This window comes from Micropterus salmoides, unplaced genomic scaffold (genome assembly GCF_014851395.1).
Source record: "Micropterus salmoides isolate LMB-PRFRI ecotype aquatic unplaced genomic scaffold, ASM1485139v1 Ms_hic_scaffold_13, whole genome shotgun sequence".
Taxonomy (NCBI): Eukaryota; Metazoa; Chordata; class Actinopteri; order Centrarchiformes; family Centrarchidae; genus Micropterus; species Micropterus salmoides.
The window spans coordinates 13,798,534-13,824,913 of NW_024040374.1; the positions used below are offsets into that span (position 1 = coordinate 13,798,534).

At 42.1% G+C, this 26,380-nt stretch overlaps 1 protein-coding gene across 9 annotated transcripts in view; it reads right to left on the reverse strand.

Moving 5' to 3' along the window:
- Positions 1-5,507: 5,507 nt before the first annotated feature.
- Positions 5,508-26,380, reverse strand: part of LOC119900577 (ephrin type-B receptor 3-like) — a 60,864-nt gene continuing 39,991 nt past the window's right edge. Inside the window, exons 5-16 of one of the 9 annotated variants that reach the window (XM_038715656.1) lie at positions 25,832-26,167; positions 23,410-23,546; positions 22,626-22,788; positions 21,996-22,104; positions 20,276-20,328; positions 19,766-19,972; positions 17,478-17,725; positions 16,697-16,912; positions 15,419-15,568; positions 14,764-14,963; positions 11,777-11,932; positions 5,508-9,747 (exon numbers count right to left, since the gene is read on the reverse strand). In XM_038715656.1, coding sequence (XP_038571584.1) covers positions 9,639-9,747; positions 11,777-11,932; positions 14,764-14,963; positions 15,419-15,568; positions 16,697-16,912; positions 17,478-17,725; positions 19,766-19,972; positions 20,276-20,328; positions 21,996-22,104; positions 22,626-22,788; positions 23,410-23,546; positions 25,832-26,167 — 2,084 coding nt within the window. In that variant the 3' untranslated portion in view covers positions 5,508-9,638. Of the gene's footprint in view, positions 9,748-11,776; positions 11,933-14,763; positions 14,964-15,418; positions 15,569-16,696; positions 16,913-17,477; positions 17,726-19,765; positions 19,985-20,275; positions 20,329-21,995; positions 22,105-22,625; positions 22,789-23,409; positions 23,547-25,831; positions 26,168-26,380 lie in introns of all 9 variants that reach the window. The other 8 variants (XM_038715654.1, XM_038715665.1, XM_038715658.1 and 5 more) reach the window with 8 other exon arrangements.

Consider the following 26,380-nt stretch of genomic DNA (forward strand, 5'->3'; position numbering starts at 1 on the left):
CTGCGCAACCCACAAGAATGTTAGCGCATTACCCAACACCCCTCCTTTGCCTCACCTTTGTCTGTCTGCCACCTGACATTAGACTGCTTCACTTTAGCCTTGTTAGAGGTCCTTAGTGAGGTCAAGGGGGTAAAACTGGACACCTGATGGTAGACAGAAATTACTATAATTTGTGTGTGAACAAAACATTTATTTGCCCTCTTGATCTGATTTTGATGGGGTTGTTTTGATCCTACATGGGCGCAAGTTTGTAGAAGTACTATTTTGTCTCCAGGAAATAAAATCTTAGTTTGTATTAATTTGATACACATATGAAGTAGGTTTTTCCAGCCGCTGGAAACTGGTGCAAGTTATCACAGAGATAAAGTTTCCATTTTCCTCTTTCTGGCTATCTTTTTTCTTCATTTTAACAATATTTTTTGCTTTGTTTCATTTGTTGATGTCTTTGGCTTATTTGGGGGGATTATTTTCCGCTGCTTACTGCATAGTGACAATATTTTTTTCTGCTTATTAATTTACAGAAGAGAATTGGCCCATCATTGCCTTCAACAAATCTCCTTGGGTGGCCTGCAGAATGATACGCATGCCTGAATACTAACAGGAAATATAGTAATTATCAGGGGCAAATTTTTCATCGTACTTTTCATTTAAAAGAGAGTTTTGGTTGTTGTTGTTTTTTTTAATCTATTACTGTTGTTATTATTGCTTTTATTTTTGAAAGAATTCTATTGCTAAACTTATTTTCTAACCCTAGTGTAAACACACTAAAAATAACAAAAAACATTCAAGTAACTATTGGTTGTTTCTCTGTTTTTATTTGATAATGAAAATAAATATCCATAAACCTAGAATCAATGACAATAGTGATTTTGGAAATAATTTTCAAGGTAAACAATATGTTGATTTCACAGACAAAATAAAAATGTGTTTTGATGGGGGAAATGGTCATGACAATAATACCATCTTCATTCCATTCTGAATGTTATCGAAAGATTAGTGTGGCCACGTTGCATTTCTCAGATGTACGATATTGACAATTTTGTTGTGGACACACAATAATACTACCCTTTACTAAATTTTCAAGACAGAAAACAAATAGTTTGTCATCATTGCAAAGCTTGAATGAATGTATTTTAACTTGAGCCGTATGTTTGCAATAAGGAGAGATAAACTGGGAATGTGCTCTTTTCAATTCCATCTTCTTTATACGCAGCTGTCTCAAACTTCCTCAAACATGCCAGACTGTTTTCCCCTCCGTAAATCAAGGACAGTGAGGAGGACGAGGTGTGATTGCTTTCACACCCAGGAAATAATCACACCAGACCTGCCACAGCTCTGATTAAGACTGATAAATATCGACAAGCAGTTAATGAGATGTCAGGCAGGAACAAGGCCCTCCCCTTCATGCCTCCTGATGACACCAATGGAGAAGAAAAATGACCTCGACGTGGCAATGTCATGAGCGTATTTCATAAGTGCAAAGCACAAGCTATTAATTACCTTTAGTTGGTGAGCAAGATTATCGATGGTGCAGCTGAGTTATCAAATAAATAGTGGCCAGCAGATGTTTGTTGGCATATTATTACTTTTAATTACGTCAGCTAAACTGAGAATGATTATTGTTCATTTTTGTTCAGCACAATTATATTTTTCCATCAACAGGTTCAGGCAGACATGTAGTCAACAAAAGGCTCCTGCAGGCAGGTCAATTAGCTGATTAAAAGATTATCTTAAATGTTTGTTTCCTATTGACTTTGCTGCTTGCACAACTCAGCGCCAGTCATTGATTGTAGAGTTTAAAACCTATTGATACAATTCAAATAGGTACAGATTAACATTCCCATAGAGATATAATTTATGTTTTTGGTAAGCATAATGACAAAGCACTGTTTTTTTCTGTAAAGTAAACATTCCTGAAGCCTTTTGCAAACACTCCAGAGCATAAAAAGCCCACAAAGAAACATAAGCCTGCTTGATGTCTGCTGAACTCTGATGAGGACACAAGCTCAGCAGGGGGCTGGAAGAGAGAAAATTAATTATCTCACTAAACATTATGTATGCATTACTGTATGTCTGAGCTCTGTTTTCCCGAGTAGCAGGCCTACGTCAGTGCGGTTTCATGCTGGCCATGTGATTTATGCATTACGGTGATGGTATTAACTATGTTTACAGTAAATTAAGGCTTTATCTATCTTAACTGCAGCCACGAGGACATCTTATCTTCCCACAGCAGCATTTTGATGTGCTTGTTCACTGGCATAAGCCGTACCTGAAGGCTACCATACCTCTCACATGTGATAAATTCCCACCAACTGTCCAGCTTTGACCGTGAACTTCAGGTCACCCCATGGTTCCCGGGAGCAGCAGTCCTGTCAAATATTGTTTCCCTGGCAGACATACTCAACCCATCAGACAAAAAAGACCATGCAGCTGCACCCAAACACTTAACAATAGGATGCTTGTTCTGGGGCAGAAAAGGTCGGGTACCCTTTTTGGGGAAGGGGGCGATGTGAGCGGGTGGTCAAATATTTCAGGGGATTTTCACTAGGATAATACTTTGTGATGTTCCTTTGAATGGAAGAGATTGTCTGCAGATTGTGAGACCATTTGATGAAGTGAAAAACTCACTGTTCCACTAAAGAAATATTTATTTACTGTATATAGCTTTTAAAGATTGAGCATTCCTATGTTCTGCACAAAACACTTATGACTACTAACAGTATTTAAGAAAAGTGCTAACCAAGACCTTAAAAGAATGAAAGACTTATTTTATTTCTTAACTTTTCTATTCATTTATTTATAGTCATGACTGGCTAAACGGCCAAGACAAATAAACGGAGAAACATTCCAAAATCGGTGCAACATAATTAATGTATTGTTAATGTAACAGGAATTAATCAAATGCCAAAAACCGTGGGATGTGAAAATCAGTTCAATCAGGTCTGTAAGTGAGTGCATGTGTTGGAAAGATGGTGAGGAGGAGTTGAAGACAAGTATAAAAAAGGAGAGAAAAAAACAGAAGCATGGCGTTGTGAGAAAGTCTGGATTAAGATAATCAAATGGGAAATATATTAGCAGTGTCATAATGGACAGCAACATAATGCAACAGCAACAAGATGTGATGTATGACACATTGAAACGGACACTTCACAGGTGACCATTGGAAATGCAGTTTAAAGAAATGACAGATTTTGAAACTCTTATAAGCAAAACTCTGAGATGATTCATATCGTGCATATTGCTTATTTTTTGGAGTATTTTTTGTTTGTGTGTGTGTTTCGTCAGACCCTTAACTAAAGAAAAAAACAAAGGTACAGACAAACACACACACGGACACACACACACACACACACACACACACACACACACACAGAGACACAGACATACTTCTTTGTTGAAAGTATTTGCCAATTAGCAAGTTGCGGGGTTGGAGTGGTAATTAGGCTTTCCAGTCGGCTGGTGTCTGTGTACAGCTTAGCTGAGACAGGTCCGAAGCTAAACGCCTCCCTATTTGTCCAGCAATTATGTCAGGTCCCCGTGTCACAGTACAGACGTGACCAATTAGCTGTGCCAAGCTAAAGTGAAAGAAAGGGATTATGGCAGTAGAGATGGGAAAGGATGAAAAAGCAGACAGAACTCTTGCATGGGAGAGTTGGTTGGGAGTGTAAAATAAGGGGGAGAGTAAGACATAATCTGTAGGGACTAAGAGAGAATAGAGAGAGAGAGAAAGTTTTGCTTTGGGAAGGAGTGGGTAAGGAGGGTATAAGTAAGCGGATATCTTTTTTTTTCCTATTGCTACATTATCATGTTTTGCATTGATCCTCGTCCTGACTGACATGTGGCTAAGACATGCAAATAGCAATATTTATGTTAATGCCGCCTCACTGACCAAGTACGAATAAGAACTTTATCTTTATTGGCGTCACAATAATTCTCCCTTACATTTTATGACATATTTGGATGAAACAGGCCTGCATACAATCAATATTCTCACTGCTTGGAGTAATGTGAGACTATGTCAATGGCTGTAGGAAAGTAAACAGTGCTCTAGTTCATCTTGGCATTGGTCCATATTTATACTACGTTTTTGATACTGAAGGAGAACCCTCTATCTGAGCTAATGAAAATATCTCAAAACTATGATATGGTCTACGCTCTGTCTCAGGATACATACAGTAGCCCTGGTTAATTTTCTTGACAGTGGATTTTGAAGTTTCCTCTGAAAAAAAATGGAAAAAATAGAAATTGGTTACGACACCAAATGACAGTAGAAGGTAGAACAAAATTAGTCTCCATGAAAGGCTGCTGGACCTTTAATATGTATCAAGTGAGTCCATCATCTGACAACAGCAGTGGAAAACAAGAAGCCGTCAAAGTTGGGGAGATCTGAGAATTTATTCTGCCTGTTGTAACATAATAAAGAACCCACATAATCCTCTGATGAAACTTCTCAGAGCGCATCTAGGGGGGAGGGTTTTGAAAATATCTGCTCTACCCAGACACCGAGACCACCCGATCCAAGGCTCTATATTTAATTGGACAGGGAAAGGGAGAAGAGGGGAGCCAGGGGACAAGGCGAGGAGCGGATGAGGTAGAATCTATGATCTGAGCATCTTCCCTTTTTTTGCTGGAAAAACAAGGCTGTTGGATCAGTGCCTGCAGAGATGAGTGGAGCTCAGATAAATTAGTGGGCTTGAAAGACAACATGGGGTGCTTTAGAGTGGCATGGTATTGACATAGCTCTTCTGTAGACTGCAAACTTTTTGATATGATTGTGACAACAAGTCTTGCAAACTTGTAACTTTTGGGAATTGATCTGATTTGGAATAACAATGCTATATTTTGGTATTCCTCTGGACAGATGTGCAAGTTAACTCATGATTTTCACAGCTATATTTGGCAAACTACTTTAGAATAGCGGTCTTTCACTTGCAGTAACAACAATAATGGCAAGCGACTTAGCAACTAAAGAAGCATTAGAAATAGATGAACTCTGGGCAACTTCTCGCAAGGATCAATATCCATTCATCAGGTGCCTGAAGCTATATAGTGGAAAGGCGGCATTACAAAAATAGTTTTTTACAGACAGTGTTACTCTTAATATCCTCAGGCTTTTCCAAGGCAAGGGGAAGAATGCGGCCTAAACCTTTATTTAACACAAACATCAAATCAGAGAGCTTTGGATTAAAATGAACAATTCCTGAGTAATTCCTGAGAAATATGCAGAGTTAAATCTGTGAGTATGTTATTTTCATCTGAAACAGATAGCGGTCTGAACTGAGAATTTTGGTTGCCATTTTATCAACAAAAAATGATATTGTGATAACTGCTGAAAAACTACATGAAGTTCTGGTAATGATTATGGGAGTTAGAGATGGCCATAAAGATAAGCAGTGAAATCAAATGTGTTTCTCTTGGGCATGGTATCTCTCGGTGGCATGGTATCTCACAGTGGAACAATTTACTTTAGGTCTGGATGAATTCAAAACACATAAAGACTCAGGAGATCACATTTCTTAAATAATTTAATTGCAAAAGGGTCTTTTAAAAATATTTCTACAAGAATGCATCATCATTTTTTAGTAATTTGTTGTGTATGTCTGCACCATTAAATACATCTTAATGCTTTTTCAAAGAGGAATTAACAATTGCATTTCTCAGCACTTTATTCCGTCCCCCCTCCTGGTTCACTATACATGTACAGTACTTTCTGACACATCTCACTTCCTTGTATGAAGAGGGGGTTTTCAAAAGTGACCAAAAGACAGATGTGGATTGAAATTGTTAGAAGACAGAAGAAAATACAGTACTGTATATGTTTATTTAAAACAGACAACTAAAGAAAAGAAAGTTAGAAAGTTGTAAGTGAAGGGGTTTCGGGGTGTGTGGGTGTGGTTGTTTGATGATTTATGGAAGATGTATATTAAGAAAAGAAACGTAGAAGGAATGTGAGGGATCCTATTGGCACATGTACAGATAACTACATCTGACAAAGCCTAAACTCTGCTGATCAAAGTGTTTCTGTATAAATTTCTTTTATTTCACACACTCTCACACACACGAACGCACACATAACAGTCTATCTTAATTTCAGCAATGTGCCGTCAGAAGGATGAACAAAAAAACACTAGACAGTGTGTTTCCTTCGCTCTGTGAATATTGAATATTAAACCCTGCCATGAATGTGTGAGAATCCACTTAAAGATTAATTGTTTTCAGTTGATGTGGTGGCAGTTTAATCATTTTAAGATGTGCAACAGTGCCAGTTGAGCTCATCACTCATGGCTGGTTGAGTTTGGTGAACACAGCTCCAGAGACCAGAGCACCATGTGCACCTCATCAACAGTTAATGCGAGCTCCAAAGGGCTGCCATTTTTCATGAGTGGGCATGTCTGACATCTGATTGTATTTAGCTCCCTTCTCTATTTTTATGCTCATCAATTGTGTCTTTTTTGCTGTCACGTGTGAGTTTGCAACAGTGGGTCTTCGCTGATTGGATGATTGAGCCGAGGGCAGGAAGCAGGAGTACTATTGAATATTCCTGGGAGACTTTGGGAGGTGAGCTTCTGATTGCATTCATTCTGCTCTTCTGTCATCTCTGAATGTAGATTCTATCACTGTTTTCCAATGAAAATTCTGTTTTGTTTTGGTGAGAAACAAAATACTTCTGCAGAATGGTATCAAGAAACATCTCATCATGATATCACATCATGCTGACGATACTGGAAATCTGAACACTTTGATGAAACAAATGTAAGGATATCAGACCTGAATAGTTTGAGTACACGTCCGTTAAATTACTACTTGATTGTGTACCATAACTATAGAGAGTACTAGCAGTAGTGAAAACAGCTGTACTTAGAATAAGATGAAATAATATAAAACGGGAAACACATTGTTGTTTTGCTTAATATCCTCCATGACTTTTGAAGGGACTTAAAGGTGAGGCTTACAAAAGTAATATGGTAAGAAAAACTGCATGGCCACTAACATCATGCTATCATCACACACCTAACTAACAATATTCACATATTGCATTGATCAGCTCCAACCCAAACAACATATAGACTATCTGAAAGACCATAGCAGTGATGCAGCCCCATCCCTTAATCCGCAACTATCAAACACCCCTCTGTGAGAAGTGAAAATAGTATGGTCTCCTTGATGCAGCTGCTATCATTTAGGATGGGCGGGGGGCTGCAGATTTTGGTTGTCTGCATCTCAGAGCTGTTGATCCTGCACTGTACTAATCATGCAGCAGCCTGAGCTGAGACAGGATGATTGCAGGCCAGACAGGAAATGAAGAGAGATAATGATAGGTCAGCCCGCCGTATGTCTGCGCTCGCTGTGTGCTTGTATCCTCCAGCCCACATTGGCTGCTGCATTAATCGACAGACAAAGACCAATAGGTTTCTTTTCTGACAGCTCTGGATTCTCTGACGAGGATCCTGTTGCAGGGAAGCAAACCGCAGGTCTAGTGGAGGAGCTCCACCTCTGGGGCAATTTAAGTGACTGGCAGGTAGGTCATCGTCTCTGAACCTTCCCCCTAATGACTGCTTAATACACCTACGTAAGATGGGTTGGGAGGATCCCATTGTTGGAAAAATGAAAAATAGGTAAACCACAGAGATGCATCTGAATGGTTCGCAGGAGTTGAAAAAATGTGCCTGGAAGACAATTAGTAACAGCTCAGTGCTTCACAAATGCTCTTTATGTTGCAGAATGAGAATGGATTGGGGAAGCTTAATATCCAGTTCAGGTGGCACACACAAACTTGAACACACCTACACGGACACTCACACTGAGAGCAAAAGGGCGACATGATATTACCAATAGTCCAACCATGTATGTTGTTCATCTCTTCCTCTCTACCTTCTGACTTCCCCCCCTCTCTCTCTTCTTCCTTTGCTTTCTGTTAATTTCACTCTGAATCAAACATTTCACAACAGCACTTCCATTTTTGTCAAAACACCATTTTTCTTTTGATATTTATCATATTTTTGTTACAAAACATGTACAGGCTGTTTAGAACAACAACAAAAATACAATATCCAATTTATATGCAATTTCTTTTGTCATCAATTCGTTAGGTGAATCCTTTTGGAGTTTATCTTCCTTCTGATTGTTCCAAGTCCACTGTCCCAAATGGCATACAGTCCATGTGGGTGTTGGTGGGGGTTGGGGGTTGGCGGGCGAGGTACAAATAAATACATAGGGCAGGATGTCAAGAAATTAAAACAATAATTTTGATTATTTCTAAATCCAGATAATAGTAAGTAGAAAGTAAGGTGTCCGTCATGGTTCTCTCAGTTTCTGCATGATGCATATATATATATAATTTTATATATATATGTATGTCCGTTCATTTTTTTGGATTCAATAAAAAAGAATGTTTAACAGTTGTCCACAGAATATAGCGTAATTGTTTCAGATATATTTGCTCCTTGTCACGGTTCAGTTCATGCGTTAATTCTCCACGGTGGCAAATAGCGGAAGCTGTATTGTACAGTATACTTGTGTGCAACTTGACACACCCGCAGATCCAAGCACACTTAATCACACATACACGCACACATGCGCACACACATACAAAAACGCACACAAAAGGCCAAGTGGTCTTTCTATAGTGTTGCCACAGTCCTTGTTTCCCCTTTAATCACATAAAGCGTCCAGTGGGGCTACTTAGGTTTGACCGGCCATTTTGAAACCACAAATCTCCCAAAAATGCATAAGAAAAGCAAAAAAAAAAGAAGAGGAAAAAAAGGTGTGTGGACAAACAAAAGTAAAACATTTTTATGTGTAAAAATGCAGGTGATGAGGAGGTGATCCCAAGCTGTGGAACAATCCTGAGTCACTTCAGGTCAGGGTGAAGAGATCATCTGGTGACCTATTGAGGATTCAACAGCCAAAACAAAGTGTCCAAAAATGTGGCTGCTGTCCTTTGACCTTTTTGACCTCTGTCATCCTCTTGACCTTTGAACTCACCCGTCTCCGGCAAGTGCCCATTTAGATAACACACCTTCAATATGAAGATGGAGAACAACACACACATGCACAATAAAACAACTTCTATCAGGGAAAGAATTGTCCTCAGTCTCCTGTGGGTCCAAAACACCTCTGTTTTTTAGTTTTGTTTTTTTATGTGTGTGAACATTTGTTTGTTTGTTTTTTACACCAGGGTGTTCATTCTTTGCAAAGCATTGCGTCCATCAAAGCTGGGTTGAGAGGTCAAGGGAAGGGGGTCTTGCTTGAGGATCAGAGTGTGACATTTCAGTTATGGGGCTATGGCCAACCTCACTAAAATACACATGCATGCAAACGTCAATCCACACCAGAGCTGGTGAGAAATGCATGGGATATAAGGGGGTTAACTCTTCTTCCTCTTTCAAAAACACACTAATTCTGATTGGATGGAAAAAGAAATAATGACGAATAACAAAAAAGCAGGAACAGGAAATGAAAGTGGTAGTGAAATAAAGAACAAAATAGTCAGAGGCACTGCAAGCCAGTTTCATAGCGTCTAATTGGCAGAGATGGGTCAGGCAGCTAGGGTTTTCCAATGGCTCTCTCTGGCACAGTTCCTCCCCCCCTTTTCCTATCTGGCTGTCCTTCGACTGCATCGGTCTGTGTCCTGTCGCTCACACCTGGACAGGAAGTGTTTGGTTCATCTGTAGTCTCATGTCCTGAATGCTACCAAGAATCTTCTTCTGATGGCCAGCCAACGTTACCCCTATCCGCAGCAAGTCCCTGTGGAGTGAAATGAAAGGAGAACAAAATAAGAACAGGTGGCTCCGTGATAAAAAAAAAAGCAGGCAAACATCACATGTCCAAAGATGAAGTGTAAATTTCACTTTTCACCCACAAGTAAACACACACTCAAAAGGGACAGGCAAGCACCTTGACAATCGCCCATAAAATGGCTTCCAGAGGGTATGTCAACAAAATGGAGATACTTATCCAGCTATAGTGAATACTGGTCTTAGTGCAACATACTTCTGTTGCCCGGCAGGTGGGCAAGAACAGGGGAGTCAAAGGTCCATAATGTGATAGTTAATGATTAAAGAGCAAACTCAGCTACTGTCTGGCAGCTGGCAGACTTCACAAGCAGAATCCACACAACATGCCACTTAGCCATAGAAATGTTTTTTTGCAATATACTAGACAGTTAGGAGCTTGTCATTCATACTGTGAAATATTCTTAACTTGGCCACTGTTGGACAAAATTCCTCAGTGCTTAAAAATATCCAAGAACTACAGCAAATAAGGTGTAAATTAGTCTTTTAGCTAAGGGCTCACACCAGATACGGTGTGATATTTAGAGTAAGTAGAGGGCCTTAACCTTGGGTGTTGTGGGTGCAGAGGGAAAATATAAAAATGTTGACATATAGTTGACATTACTACACCTTTAAAAAGGCCTGGGAGAGTGCACCTGCTTTGGCTTTGTCATTAGTCAGACGGCATAATCTAATCATCATGGCCATGTTGGTTTAACACTGTACAATAATATCATGAGAACCTCTCTTTTCCGCTCGCTTGTTTGATTTCCCCAGTCGATAGCTGAGGAGAGAACGGACGGCGTCTGGGGTAGCGATTAGCTGACTGTTGGGGCTCTGCCACAGTCTGCGTCCTCTCCGTTCAGTCACACAGACACACACACAAGTACTGGATAATCTAATATTACACGCAGACACCATACACTCTGCTTGTCTCAATGACTTTGTGGCCCCATCCATTTTAGTAGAAAAGTGTGCACCTAAACCCACAAATGGACAAACACGCACACACACACACACTGCACATCCATCCTCTCCAAAGCCAAACAAGGGTGCATCACTGAAATTTCACACAAATAAATGGTGGGGGGTTTTGTGTTTTTTCATATTTCGCCATCCCCATCAGTGCAGCGATGGAGGATGAAATGATAATAAATGGGCACCATTAGACAAATTACTGGCCATTAAGGGCAACAGAGAGCCACAGTACACCACACCTGTCAGCCTGGCCAAATTGAAATAAATTACCCCCACCTCCATTGCCTATTATGCAGCTAATGAGGATAATTTATTTATCATTATAATCCTAATTCATTTATTTGATCATCACTGGCCTCCAGTTTCCAGGACTTCCATTACATCATTTCCTGTTTGTAAACACGGACAGGTGGGTGAGTCGTCAAGGTCAACTGGAGATCATAGGAAAGGAAGCAGCTACACGTGCTCTGGAGAAAATGTACTACACTGTTAAATTGTGTTTGTTGATTGTGTATCTGATGTTGGACTCCTGAAGCAGGCAGTTGGAACTGGTCCTCTCCTGATTACATAATCCTCCCCATACTACAGCAAACCTATCCTGATCAATTATATACCAAATTAAAAGGATCTTGTGTTCATTTTGTCACATTTTGAACTGCTGCATAATCTCTCTCTCATGTCGCCAGTAAATATCACATTTTCCTTTTTAAAACTAGTGCTCACAACATTAAAAGACATGATACTGTATGTATTCATGGCATGATTCATCTTTATATCAGAAAAAATATATTTCTGAAATGTCTGCTAAATGTACCAATATAGTAAAATAATTGCTGTTTAAAATCCTTTATGTTATTTATTTGATGTCTGAGCTTACTCATAGCACCTATTCCACATCTTATCACATATTATTAAGCCATGAGACCATTTTTATTCCCTCAAGGTCAAACAGTCACTAATTTTACACTCAAACCCAGCCCAGTCAGTCACTTAAGGCCTGATTAGCTGAATCCCTTTCCACTCACTCTGCTGTCATCTGGGCCACCAGGTCAAAGGAAGCAAATCCGGCATTGACGAAGTTGTCACGGTAGCGGCTCATCTTGATGGCGTCCAGCCAGTCCCCCACAGTGGTGAAAGTGGTATAGTCTGGCACACAGCGGTCAAGCAAGGGCTGGGATACCCTACATTAGGAGAGGGGGAGGGAGGAGGGGAGAAAGAGAAACAGGGAGAGAGAGGGTTAAGGTCGTCACTCTACTGCCTCTACCGGCCAACCTCACCCCCAAACGCCCCCCGCTGAGCGCCACCTCTCCATTTCTCCACCTCTCCTCCTCCTCTCTCCTCCCCTCTTCTCTCCTCTCCTCCACATCTAAGGAGTTGTGTGCAGGGGAGTGGGGACATGGGGGGCCACTTTAATGACTGTGGAGAGACTGGCTGGAGGCTTGGATGGTGGATGGTGGATGATGGCGCTGCAGCTGGTGAGGCGAGGTGGTGTGTGTTGTCAAATCTGGTCTTTAGTGATGACTATACAGATCACATTTACTATATAAACTATAATCAATAACAGATGTCATAGTAATCAAGTGGGCATTTCTCTGGTCTGCAGACTGCATTTATTTGGCAGCATCTGTGATATTGGATGTTTCCTATATGAAATCCTAGAAATATCTGGACAGCTCTCTTCCTGTTTATTGGTTCCTATTATTTGTGTTGCAATGAGATGAGTTGCATGGGGACCAACAAAACTAAAAATATAACAAAATCCACTTGAAATCCGAGTTGAGTAGTTTTACTGAGTTGTACTTTCAAACCGCCTACAAATGTGCTTTAAATCTGATCTGTAAAGATTGGATTCCATGCAGTTTTGTTGTTAAGCTTAAATCAGATTTGGGCTGTCTGTATGTGCTTAACATGTAGGTTATAAGCCATATACTCTATAGCACATTGTTGTTGCATTTACAGTACAATGTCTCTGGGTGTGTTTGAACTTATATGCATATGCTCTTTATGGAAAACCATCCGAGGTTGGCTAGACAAAAGGATGCATGCACAGAGGTGGACACACATTTAGTGTGTGGTTGCGTGTTAGGACCGGATCATGAATCTGGAAGGAGTGTTTGACTGTTCATCTGTGTATATATGAATAAACTGTACTTGGTCGTATGATCAGTGTGTGTGCGTGTGTATTCCTGAAAATGGGTTTGAGTGTGTTTTGCATGTTCCTGCACACCTTGACAGCCCAAAAGGGCCTTTCTAAAGAAGGACCTAACCCCCTGTGCTGATCAATGCTGTAGATAGAGAGGCCACCTTGGAGTTTTAATAAAACTGTGCTACAACTCAGAGCGAAGTGGAGCGGTTGAACAAGGGGGGGGGGGGGGGGGGTTCAGGGAGGTGAAGGAGGAGAAACAGATGAGGGAGCAAGCACAGAGAAAGAGCACCACTGTCTCCCCTCCTCTCTGCTCTGTTGATCCCTGTCATCCTTTTTGATGGCATTACATTCATTAACAATTAAAAGAGGAATGGAGGGAGAAAGAAGGAAAAAATAGAAAAGGCACCGATGGGGAGTTAATAACAGTGATACAGAGGGTCCATTGAGTGGTGTAGATGGAGTGATATTTAATAAGGCCTGTGCTTCGGAGTCCAAGGCCTCGAGCCGTCGTTAACGCCAACGCCAACGCCAACACCAGACTCTGGCTTCTCTTAATGGAGTATTGTTAGTCCTGTTTCTCTTAAGTTGGCTTCAAAAGGGTCCAGAATGTTGCTGGCCACATGTGAGCCACAAGCAGAAACACAGCAAGAAACATGGGTAATATTATATGCTAGCTAGTGAGACAGTTACAGGCCAAATTCAAAGGTCAGTGGTTGGTACTATAGCAGTTTCACCAAAGAGTTAGGTTTGTTAGACTGTTTTGCAGTTTCTAAAAGTGGATGTGATTCATTTGTCAAGTGTGACATTCTGCATTTGCAACAGAGACTCAAAAGTAAAACGATAAACACAGAAAATGACTCATTGAAGTGGTGAAGGAAGCCTAACACCACCAAAGCTCAATTGCTCATTACACTCTACACCTACAATGCAATATGCAGTCATGTCATGTACACATAACACACACAAGCAAAGGACTTTAATGCCAGACGGTGTTAGCTAACCTCCAGCCACCCTTCAATGCCGACCAGGACGACGGTATCATCTCTCACTCCTCCCTTGTTACGTTTGTCGGCAGGAGGCCACCTCTCCGCTGGCCCGCTTAAAATCTCGTTAGTGGCTAATTAAAAGGCGCTCCCATCTCTTTTTTGCCTCTCCTTAATCGAGCTAATTAACAGCAAGCTTAATCTTCTAAGAGCGTCATTCCGTTGGCCAACCGAGACCCTGGTTTCCCCATGAGCCCAAACTAGGATTGTCTGCGGCCCTCCCTCAAGATAGAAAGACCCTGATGCAGGGACAGATAGGTAGGTCAGCCCCCTCCCTGCCGCTCCAACTCTTCCACCTTCTATCCTCCAAATTCTTTCCAAGAAACAGATTGCGGAGGGAGGTAGTGCTGCTAAATGCAGATGTGACATCATTGATTGAGCTCCCAGTTGGCGGAGGAGTTGCTTTAAGGCCTGTATTGAGCGATAGTAATTTGGATTTGCATAATGTCCCAGGCTGCATTTGTGAGAACTGAAGAGTTGTACGGGAAGAAAGGTGCACTTTGCAGAAGCTTAGAGATTGTTACAGCTGAGTCAGAGTGACTCACATACACCATATCAACTTGGATAATGAATATTTGCAGAGTGGAAATCATTATCGCAGTTCCTCTGGCTCAGGTGCAAATGAAATGGCTCGGCCAATGTACTCTCATGGCTGAAAAGTCAAGTGACTTCATTCAATAAAATAATGACCTGTTACTGTAATCTATCACAAGACTCCAGCAAATCTTCTCCAACATATGAGAAGGTTTTTAGAAAGCGATCAGCACTAATATCATTAATGTTTTGACCATAATTAGACATTATTGCCAATATTACAGCTTACCCAGTGGACTGTGTGCTGTTAGTGACCACCTTGAGACTGGCAGCATTGCGGATAAGCTTATCCAGTGTGGCCACAATCTGAGCGAATTTGGGTCGCAGGTTCCTCTCTTTCACCCAGCAGTCCAACATGAGCTGGTGCAGTGCTGTGGGGCAGTCCATGGGAGGGGGCAGTCGGTAGTCCTGCTCCACGGCATTTATTACCTGTGGAAGGACAACAGAGAAATCACAATCACTTCTAATCACAGAGTATGGTGTAGAGGCAGGATGGACAACACAAGGAGAGAGATGGGTCGATGAAAAGAGGAAGTGAGGGGGGAGAGAAGAGGATGAATGATGGGAGAGTCAGAGATAAACAGGAAAAAAGGCTTTAGGGAATAAATAGAAATAAGGGAAAGTGAAAGATTAGCTTTGAGTGGTAGTTGTGGATGGGTATGTAGAGAGAGAATGGCTGAAAACTATTACAATTTTAAATATTTACATTTATATCTTCTGCTACTGTTTGATGCTGAATATTCCATTATATATACATTATACATTATACAGTATATACTGTGTATACGTATGTGTGTGTGTATATATATATATATAAACTGTATACTGTATATATATTACATTAAGTATGAGTATATCACAATATAAAAAAAATATCAGCTTACATCTTGATTGCTCATGTCCCAGTATGGCCGCTCGCCATACGACATCACTTCCCACATGACAATCCCGTAGCTCCATACGTCACTGGCCGAGGTGAACTTCCTGTAGGCAATTGCCTCGGGAGCCGTCCAGCGAATGGGGATTTTTCCTCCCTGTGGATATGCGAATGAGTAGGTGAGCATGAAATACTGGAGGGATGGAACACAAACACAGAGTCGCACACATACAAGAGGGAGAGAGAGGGTGAGAAAAACACAGTCTAAGGGAAATGTGATGCACAACACATGGGTGCATGCTGTTGAACCCAAACGCCACATACACACAGGGTTAGTAACACAGTTACAGGAAATGACATGTACAAACAAGTGAAGCTATAAGAATATTTAATGTGCTACAAACTGTATTTTTCAACATCAATAGGTCACCAATTTATCACCAATTCTTTCATATTACTGAACTGAACTGTAGGCGAAGTAATTGGCAGCGGTGTCTCTCAGAATAAAGAATATAGTTCCCAACAACCTTGCTTCCTGTCACCAAGAGACTTGTCATGCCTCACTCTTCCTGATGTTGTTCTGAGTGCTTTTTGCTTTTTATTTTCTATATACCTACTAGAGAGGATAGGAAGTGACTTTTTTGTTTTATGATGTGCCATTGTAATATATTCAGAAGGCTGAGCTGCACTGGAAGAAGAGAGCCCTTTTCCTGTTTTGAGAAGTCAAACGCTAAAACTAAACTTTTGCATAAAGGCCAGAGGAGGCTGCCTATCTTTATACTAGAGCTCATGTTCATTTATGACAATTATACTCAATCTCAAAGGACCCTTTCCTATGTGCCTTAACCTGCTTTGCCAATTTTACATGTTGTGTCATTTGAGAATAGCAGCCAGAATCAATCTTTTCACATCACACATTATGAGTATCTTGGAAATTTTCTGCAGCTTCAGTGAAAACACACATGTCCAGGTAAAAAATGCACATGTCCACCAATGTGTCAAACTGTTCTTATTGATCCCACTTCCACCTGCCATCCAATGTGAGAAGAAAATAACTCCCTTTTCTTTCCATTATGGTCATGTCATCTGGGAACAGACTTGACACAGATCTATTTTCTGAATACTTTCAAATATGGCAATGTTGTGGATTGATTTGTAAAAGGGGATACAATTACCATAATAGTGATGTACTGACGTTAAAAAATTACATGTAGCACCTTTAAACATTGATTAAAACATGAATACACCTACACAAACACATACACACATGTAAACCCTAACTCACCAGGGAGCTGGTGTACGTGGGGTCTGTAGCGTCATCCTCGAGGAAACGAGATAGGCCAAAGTCAGACACTTTACACACCAGATTACTGTTGACCAAGATGTTACGGGCAGCCAAGTCTCTGTGGACGTAGTTCATGTCTGACAGGTACTTCATGCCTGCTGCGATACCGCGCAGCATGCCAACCAGCTGGATTACTGTGAACTGCCCGTCATTGAGCTGGCAAAGGAAGAGAAAGAATGACAAGGATAAATTGGATTGTAGATCAAGGTTGCATAGTCAAAGGAATATATGTTTGTCTCCTTTTTACCTTTATTTGTCCTACCTATCTTTCTTTTTTCAGTGCCTCTTAAAGTACTCTTGTGGCATATATCCTCGTTCCTACATCTTTCATCTGACATCACTGTTACACACTATAACATCTTTCTCTTTTCTACCTATCCATCCTCCATTCCTCTCTTCCCCTTTCTCTGGCAGACAATGTATGATGTGACTTTGAGGCGGTGATTCATTGGAGACTGAGCTCTTTGTAAATGTCACCAAATGCCTGAATGCAGCATTTGTTAGATACCCATTGTAGGCTCTGGAGCAGAGCTTAAGAAGACCTTTTATGGCTCTAATGAAAGTGAAATAACTAAAAGCAAGATCAAGCAGATTTGGATGGGCTTATTTGCTGGATAGTCTTGCATTATTGATAAAATCACAGATACATATTTTTTAGGGAGTTGCTAATGTTAGAGCTATTCTTGTGTTTAAGTGTTTGTGTATGCCTTTTTTTTCTCACCCTTAGGAAAGAGTCCAGTGCTCCATTCTCCATGAACTCTGTCACAATCATCACTGGTCGACTTTTGGTGACTACGCCCTCCAGACGGATGATGTTGGGGTGGTCGAACTGGCCCATGATGGAAGCCTCAGACAGGAAGTCTCGTCTCTGGCGGTCAGTGTACCCCACCTTGAGAGTCTTGATGGCTACGATGATCTCCCGGCGCCCAGGCAGCTTAAGGCGACCGCGGCACACCTCCCCAAACTCTCCTGCGAGAGCCCAGGTGAGACAGCCAGAGGAATAGGAGAGATGGAAGGAGAGAGAGAGAAAGAGGGAGGGGAGAGAGGCATGACGGAACAGTGGAGGAGAGTGGGGGAAAAGAGGGGAGAGGGGACAGTTAACTGGTTAGAACCAAGGAGCCAGGGAAGGGTAGCAGGAGGGGTGGGACAGGGGGAACTGCAAGTGAAGCCAGGACTCTAGGCCAGTGTCAAGGGATGGTGGTGATAAGGGGAGCGTATAGTGACTTTGTGCTGTTAAGCTAAGGATTAAAAGAAACAGCATGGTGAGTGTAAGGCATGATGATGGAATGTGAGATGAGATGTAGAGTTGAAAAAAATACATGTTGAAATAAAAAAAAGTAGTTTGACACGGTGAGAAGAGAAGGTGGGGACAGAAGAGGAAAGGATCAGGGGGGTGGTGCTAAGCTTCGGAGGGGCTGGAGAAGTAGGCACAGGAGGATGAGATAGGTGGAGACAGAAGCTTGGGGGTTCTTGGGGTTGTGGAGGATTTACGTTTAGAGTCTATACCAAGCGTGCACAGGAATGCAAGAAAAATGAGGCAATGACAGTGATGTGTGTCAATATGAGTGCAAAGGTGACAAAGTCACAGTACGATAGGGCAGCGGATGGAGGAAAATGTAGGGATGGTTGAGGAAGGGGTAGAGGAGAGGAGGGGGACAGGGAAGACAGGGGTTGAGGGTTCGTCACTTTAAAGGCGAATGCTGGGAAGCGACGGGTTTCAAGTAGTAGCCTCAGCAGTAGAAGAGCTGTCGTAGTAGTAGTAGCAGTAGTAATGGTAGTAGCAGAAGCAGTAGTAGGGACTCCCATCTCTGCCATCACAACGTCCTCCATTTGGCTCAGATACAATGCTAAGAAAACTCAACCTCATTTGGCACAGTCCTGCAGCTTTTGAGTAGAGATATTACTATCAAATATATCAAATACATCAAATATTTTACTATCTACAACAGCAAATGTTAGGGAGGGTTTCAAAAGGAGGGGACACTACCACATAGTGGAAGAGGTGTAAGTGCCAGGAACAGGGTTCAATAATAGTGATCCAGTAGAAGTCCTCTTTAGTAAAGAGGTTCTCAAGATACTTAAAAGTGGGCAGGGTCAGAGACGGCCAATCCTGGACTCGAAACATTTTAAAATCTTTTGCCCCATCCAGACAGGATTAATGTTTCAGAGGGGTGCAGGAGTTAAATATTAGCCATGCTCCTTGGTAACATGAATTGCATTGTACAACCCAACACATTCCCCCAGGAGACCTGTAAAACAATTTAATTCAAGATAGCTATTACCCATTTGATAAGCCTGTAGGATCAGACTCTCCACATGGGCATTCAATAACAACTGTATGTCAATAAGCAAGTAATGGATTTGTATAAAATTATTTTATTACACCCTGCAGAACTCAAATACAGGTGACTGCTGAAAATCAAACTTAAAAAAAGTTACATCTTAAAACACAATGTGTCTACCGGTATAGGAAGTAAAAGGAGACCAATGAGCATGCCAAAAAAACAATAAGGCTGTAATTTATACCGGAAGAGATAAGAGAAAAATCACACACGTGCTCGGGCAGGATTAAAATCTCCCCTAGAGAAATATATCCTGTCTGTATGGAGCTGTAGTCTTGCATTGCCCAAAATGTGCTTCCATTACATTCAAGAAGATTTTTATCAGTTAGAAATGACAGCTGTTTCAAACTTATTTAAAGTAAAAGAAAATCTCCTTGCACAGTATCTCTCTTGTTCCAGGATTGGGCTCCGTTTTTTGGGTGAAATGATAATGCACCATAAAAAAGGTATTGCAGCTACTCTAAATGCACATGGCATGGTAAACAATGTAGTTGTGCTAGGACTGTGAGTCACGTTAATTTAAAGAGGACATATTGTAGCTAGTAATGCTTAAAACACAGGGCAGTGCTAAAGACATCTGTAAGACTGGAAAGGGGTTCCTAAGAGGTGACGAGTGTGGGAGGGGAGGGAGCAAAGAGAGGGCTAGCGATGAATTGAGTCAAAGTACCGCTTGGTGTGAAGTCCTCTAACGGTATGGCCTGGAGGTGACTAGCAGTCTTCCCCCTGTAGCTCAGGAGCTTTGGTGGGTTACCTGCGCCAATGACCTCCTCGATCTTCACGCAGGAGACGTCAATCTCCTTGGCAAACTCGCGCACCGCCTCGTTGGGGTCCTCATATGTGAAGGGGTCAATGTAGACCTTCATTCCCGGCGTTACTATAGGGGATTCAGTGGCAAGAACAGGAAAGTGAATCTATGCCATCAAACAAAATTTCAACAATAGATAACACTATGTAAAGTCCCGAAAACACATTCTTTATCAATCAAGTATAGATCAAAGCAAGATCCTTTATAATACTTATGAGAGCTTATACTTTTAGTTATACTTAGTGGTACTCTACTCTTTTATACTCTTTAGTGGTTGGGGATGCTCAGTCATTGGTAAGTTGAAATATAGAAACACTGCTATTGAAATTTCACTAATGCAAGAAGCAGGGGTATCTCAGCAAAGAGACTTACTGTACTGCTGCAGTTTCTCTGTGTACTCCGACTCTGAGCCATTTCTCTGCTTTCTGTTGAGAAAGATGAAAACACAAACTGAATCACGTGGGCTCCACACAGCAGGGTGCAAATACTGGAAAGGAACAAAGGCATGAGGAGAAAACAGATCCCTAATAATGTCTGCAGAGATGTAGCCACACTACGATGTGGCTTGGTGAAGATGTTTTGTATTTTTGCATTTGAAGCAAGGGATACACTGTAGCTAGAGATTGGATCAATGCCTGGTGGTAAAATGATTCATACTTGGGGACTGTAACACGAGTCTAAACAAAAGGATATCATACCATTGTGTGAAGCAGCAAGTGAACACCATTCACTTTTGGTACCCCCAAGATGAGAAGCCGAGACAAAAGCAGACTGAAACAGCAAGCACAGCTGTCTCGCCTTCCTTGCCCTACAGACATTTCAACTGTAATTTCAATTCAATCTGCCTCTTATTTTGTCCTCATGGACTGTCATTCTCTTGCTATCATTCTCTCTCTCTCTCTCTCTCTCTCTCTCTCTCTCTCTCATTGTCCATTTTTCCTTTCTCTTTTAACTCTCCATGTCTCTCAGTGTCAGAATCCTCTGCACCTTCCTGCATCTGTGCCTTCATTGGGGGGCAAAGATGATGACAGAGCAAGGGGGCTGGGTTGTTGAAATTACATGTTAATGTGCTTCCTTTGTTGTCTAACCAGTAACCAGGGCAATAATACCCGATGGTGATTTGCATCTTATTTCAAATTCTAATTCGGTTCCGGAATATGCTGGAGCTCTGTGTTTTGTATTATTACTATTTTCTCCTTCTTCTTCTGTGGCAGTCAGAGCAACGGCTAAGCCAATACCCTGAGAGAGACACAATGCAGCGGTGTGAAAATAGAAGAGAGCGAAGAGGCAGGAGAGAAGGAGAAGAGGGGGAGGGCAGGGAGATTATTATTCAGTCTAGCATGACCGATGCCCACGCTTGTCAGCCGCTGCCTGAACTGGCTTGTGGAGGGAACCCAGTAGGCGCCAGTCAGCAGTGGGTGCCAACCTTTCACACATATACACACACACACACACACACACACACACACACACACACACACACACACACACTGCATTTGCTTCTTGACAAATGAGTGGTATGAGGATAAACGAGTGTGGTTAGACCCAGCTGATGCAGTGTCAGACTTTTTGAAATGTCTGAGCAGCCGTTCGCATCTTCCCAGTCAATAGGCCTTGCAGACAGGGGCGCATCTGGGTTCTTTGTGGTCAGGCAACCGCACAGTTGATTTTGAGTGTCGGGCCATGAGGGCAGGCCTATCTGGCCCAACAGCTGCTCTACCATGCTGTGTCCAGTGAGCAAAGTAGCATTTTGGCCAAAGCTGTTTACTATTCACAGATTCAGAAGGCTAATCTGGCATTCAGCGGCCTCACAGGTGGCACAGCAATCCGCTGAGACTGTTCCGGGGTGGTTTGGAGGACATGCAAACAAAGTTGACATTTGAAGCTATCTCAGTTTTTTTCAACTTGAAGGAAATGTATTTTCCACAAATGTTTCTGTTAGTCTTCACTGTTTGAACATGTTGTGTAGGCCCGAAACAAGTAAACGAGTATGTTTTGCCACAGTTATTTATCGTTGATACCCAAGTTGCTCATTCTTATCTCTAAAGTGTTCTGACATTTTGAGGGGCTGATAGAGAAGTTAAATTCTCACCTGAGGCAGACGATAGCGATGACCACAACTGCAATGATGAAGACCAAGGTGGCAGTGGCTGATCCCACAATGAGTGGCAGCTGCTCCTGCCAGGACTTTGGAGGGTCATCTTTAGGGTTCAAACAGAGTGAGCTTTAACTTGCAGAACTTGTCACAAATATACACCCACACTAGCTGCATCCATGTCTATTGATAGGCTTGTATGCCTCTCATGCCTACTTCAGAATTATATGCTTATGTAGGTAAATGCCCTCGTGTTCTTCAGGTTGTATTTAGCAGAATGGGCAGCACCCTAGGACTAATAAATGTATTTATGAAGACTGCAAGATAGATTATTCAATTATTTTATTTTGCATGCTTAATGATATGATGTAGAGCAAGAGTCAGTCTGATACATTGACTGATTGCTAGGAAATGGTAGATTTTTACCAAATCACAAGTCACTTTCTCTACAAGAAATTCCAATCTTTTTGTATGAAAAATAGGCATAGTAGCTTCTGGCTCTATAAGCTTTTGAGCCTCCATTATGTTCAGAAGCTTATGCACAGCACCATCATAGATATATTGCTGCTAAGCCACAAATATTCCAATATATCTCTGGATAATGAAGTAGGTATGGGAGTAACATACTTTGCAGGTTGGTGCTGAAGTCGGCTGGGCTGCTGTAACGGCCATAACCGGCCACTGTTCTGGCACGGACCTGAACCACATAAGGTGTACCAGGCTTGAGACCTTCAATGCGGGCGTTGCTCCGTTGCGCGGTCATAGTATGGGCAATGGCCTCACCCTGATCCTGCAAAGACAAAACAGTGATGAAAACAATATCAAACAGCAGGATCCCCTGTGCTGTCCCATTCATCATCAACCCCTGTTCTATCCTCCCTGACATGGCTGACCAAACTAACCGTGCAGGCGGGTAAAAAAAAAAAAAGGAGACGAGTGAGAGAGAGCAATGTAGAGACACAGATTGTAGCTGGTGTGCTAAACTGACAGGAGAAGGACAAGACAACAAACAGAGCAGATACACACTGAGAGCCTTTGTTCTCTCCCCATGGAAAACACACTTGGCCTCTGGAAAATACAGAAACTTTCTAATGCATGGAATGAGAGAGGATGGGGGATAAGAGAGAGGGCAAGAGGGAAAGATTTAGGGGTACAGAAAAGGGTAGAGCATAATAGAAATACAGATTGAGAGGAGTGAAAGAGAGAAAAAGGATGGAGGGGCAGAGGGATGGAAGGAGGGGGATAAGTAGGGGAGGATGATCACACAAGCTAAGATTGCAAATGGTGACTTGCCTCACTGCAACCATGTGTTTATCAGCAGAGGCATTGTTTTCCACATTTACAGAAAGACAGATGAAACAGAGACCATGCAAGTCATTGAAATTGGATTGAATTAGAGGCGTTGACTTACATTGCTGCTTACCTTCTCATGGTACTTAATCTCATAATCCAGAATGATTCCGTTGGGTTTCTCAGGAGGCAGCCAGGACAGGCTCATGGTGCTTGCTGTGGCCGCCATCAGGTGAACTGTGGGCACTGCAGACGGAGCTACACAGGGCAAAACAAATAAAGGAAAATCCGCTTTATTTATCGTTTTCTGTGTTATGCCTTTTCAAGTTCTATGCCCTTTGTCTGTCCACAGAAGCCCAAATACAAAGTCTAAGGCTGTGGGCTTTGTGAACAGCTTTGGCCAATAGTTAGTATGCAGAACCATTCCCCACTAATGCTCAAATTCTCCCTCCCAGAGTCCTTGGGGAGGGAGAGGGGATGTCTAATTCTCCCGTGACAAGAGAATCAAACTGCAAAACTGATGGATAAGTCTCTGGTACATGCAGTTCCCTCTGCCATATACCAACTGTAGGCAAGCTAGGAACACGCACACACACACAGATGTAAACTTTTCACACATTTAACTGTAGGCTTGCTGAACTACTGCTGCACTTTTACTCCATACTCTAGAGGAAGTGCCGGATAACAGTGATGTTTTCCTCTGTAGCCTTCAAAGTTATAAGAAATTATATGCATACATGTACTTCCCCCTCAGAAGAAAATGTGAGCACTACATACTTTATTTAATGTGCACACAAATACATAAGTAGACATTTGTGGATACTCACTCACAGTAGTGCATAAAATACAATGGCACTCCACCCACCTGAGCTTTTCATGCTTTGTTCACATGTGCCTATTAATGGCCAAGTGCTGTCTGCCTCCCTGTCTCTCTTTCCTCTTTTCTAAGTTCAGGCTTGTTCTGTACCTCTGACTCACAACCTCCTCTCAGTCTACTCCATCACTTTTGTTTCATAACTTCAACAGTCTATCTCCGGAGGTACCTTCTCTTCAAAAATAGTTCCTCACTTTTTTTATATTCAATTTCTAATATTTAATTTCACTTGTCCTCATCAGCTGATCACGTTTCATTGTCCTTTTCACCACTACAGACCTCAATCTCTGCATTCTCTCTCCATTCTCTCTCCAAGTTTTTTAATCCCTAGTTTTTAGTTCTTTGATCCTCCCCCTTGCATTTCCTTCCTCCCTCTGCTGCCTGTGTTTGTGCCCAGACATCTTTCTGTCTCACTCTCACTTTGCTCCCCAAACCTTACCTTCCCTGCCTCTTTCCCTCCCATGCCATCCCCATCCACCCAGGCCCTCCAGTCTCTCTTTCTCCACCAAGAAGACAATGCTTCCTAGGCAGATCCCCTGGTTACTCTAGCCAGGAGATTAGGGGCCCTCCTCTGGGAGAAGACGTTGCAGTAACCATGGAGGTGGCCTCTGGGGCTTATCACTGCCCTAGTATTTATTTTGGTTCTTAAAAGGTGAATGCACATGCAGGGATGGTCTTGGGACTACACCAAAGGATAATCTGATCACAGTGGATGCTCTCTTGCTCCCTCCTTTCTTTTCACCTCTGTCTCTGCACCCAACTGACCCTAAGCCCCCATGGATGCTTAGGGATACAGTGGTCCCTTTAAGCCCTGTGCCAGACCTCTCGTAAAACAATGAGGCCCTCACATGGGGCCCTGTAGGGTCTCTGGGTCCTAGACAACAAGGTTAGAGGTGAGGAGGACTAGGCCATGGAGAGAAGAGGAAGAGAATGGGGGAAGGAGCCAGGGATAATCTGTAGTGTTGTCTAAGCCTGCAGAAATAGTAAATTTAACATAGCGACTAAACACATATGGCACTACTGGGAGAACCTCAGTAAAGAGACCAACTCACAAGAACAAAAGTGTAGAGTAAGCTCAATAGCACTGAAATATATATAGGCCATTAAGGTAAAATAAACCAATTAAAATGACCATATTTCTTAAGTAATTGCAAAAATCATCTACCTACATACCTACCTTCTGATCTATCCACTTACCAACCCACACACCTATCTACCTATTTTAATCAAAAATCATTACCCTGACATTTAATGTACACATGCACTAGCTTATCATTACTACCCCCCACACTGACCTAGTTACTGTTGTTACTGTGGGCTGGAAGAGCGGTGGGTTGGAAGCAGTGGGCAGCTAGAATACTGAGGGTTCAACACTTTGAATACACACTGCCTCGCTATTGCTATTTGCAGCGGTGTTAGTACAGTGCATACTGTGGGCGTGTGAAAAAGGTCCCTTTCTAAGCCCATTCAGAAGAATATATTCCTTCTCAATCCCTGTTCAAAGAGAAAATATGTAACATACTCCTACATACAAGATCTCTACTTCTTAAGCGCTGAACGTATTCTCTGACATTACTTTGTATCTTTTTCCAGTCTTTGAAAGTTGGCCGTGCCTACAAGTTCAATATTGATCTTTGACAGGTAGCCACAAGGCTGCAGCAGTACCTACCGGCCTGATTTGTGGTGATGTTGACTGTAGAGAACTGAGGTGTATAGGGGCTCTTGTTGGAAACCCCATTGACTGCCTGGATCTCGAAGCTGTACTGTGTGTGTGCTTGTAGGTTACGAACAGCCACGCGACGCTGGGTTAGGCCCAGGTGGCGTGGCGAGATGTCAACGTTGTCGTCACACCGAGAGCACATTCCCCGTTCAGGCAGACACTTCTTACAGATGACGTTGTAGAAGATGTCATCCCGGCCACCCAAGTCACGCGGGTCACTCCATTCCAGCACAAGCGAGGTTTCGTTCACACTGGAGATGACACTGCGTGGTGCCGAAGGAACAGCTGCAAAGGGGAAGTAAGCATGGATGAGAAGAGGAAAGGTTTGGAATGAGGATAATTTAATCTCCATGCACAATGGATGTAAATAAATTTGTCTTGGTGACAGTACAGAGACACCCTGACAATAGACAGAGATGCATATTGCAAAACACCGTTTACATATCATTATACACACATACCTTCATTATTCCACAATTCAAGAATTTTCCATGTGCT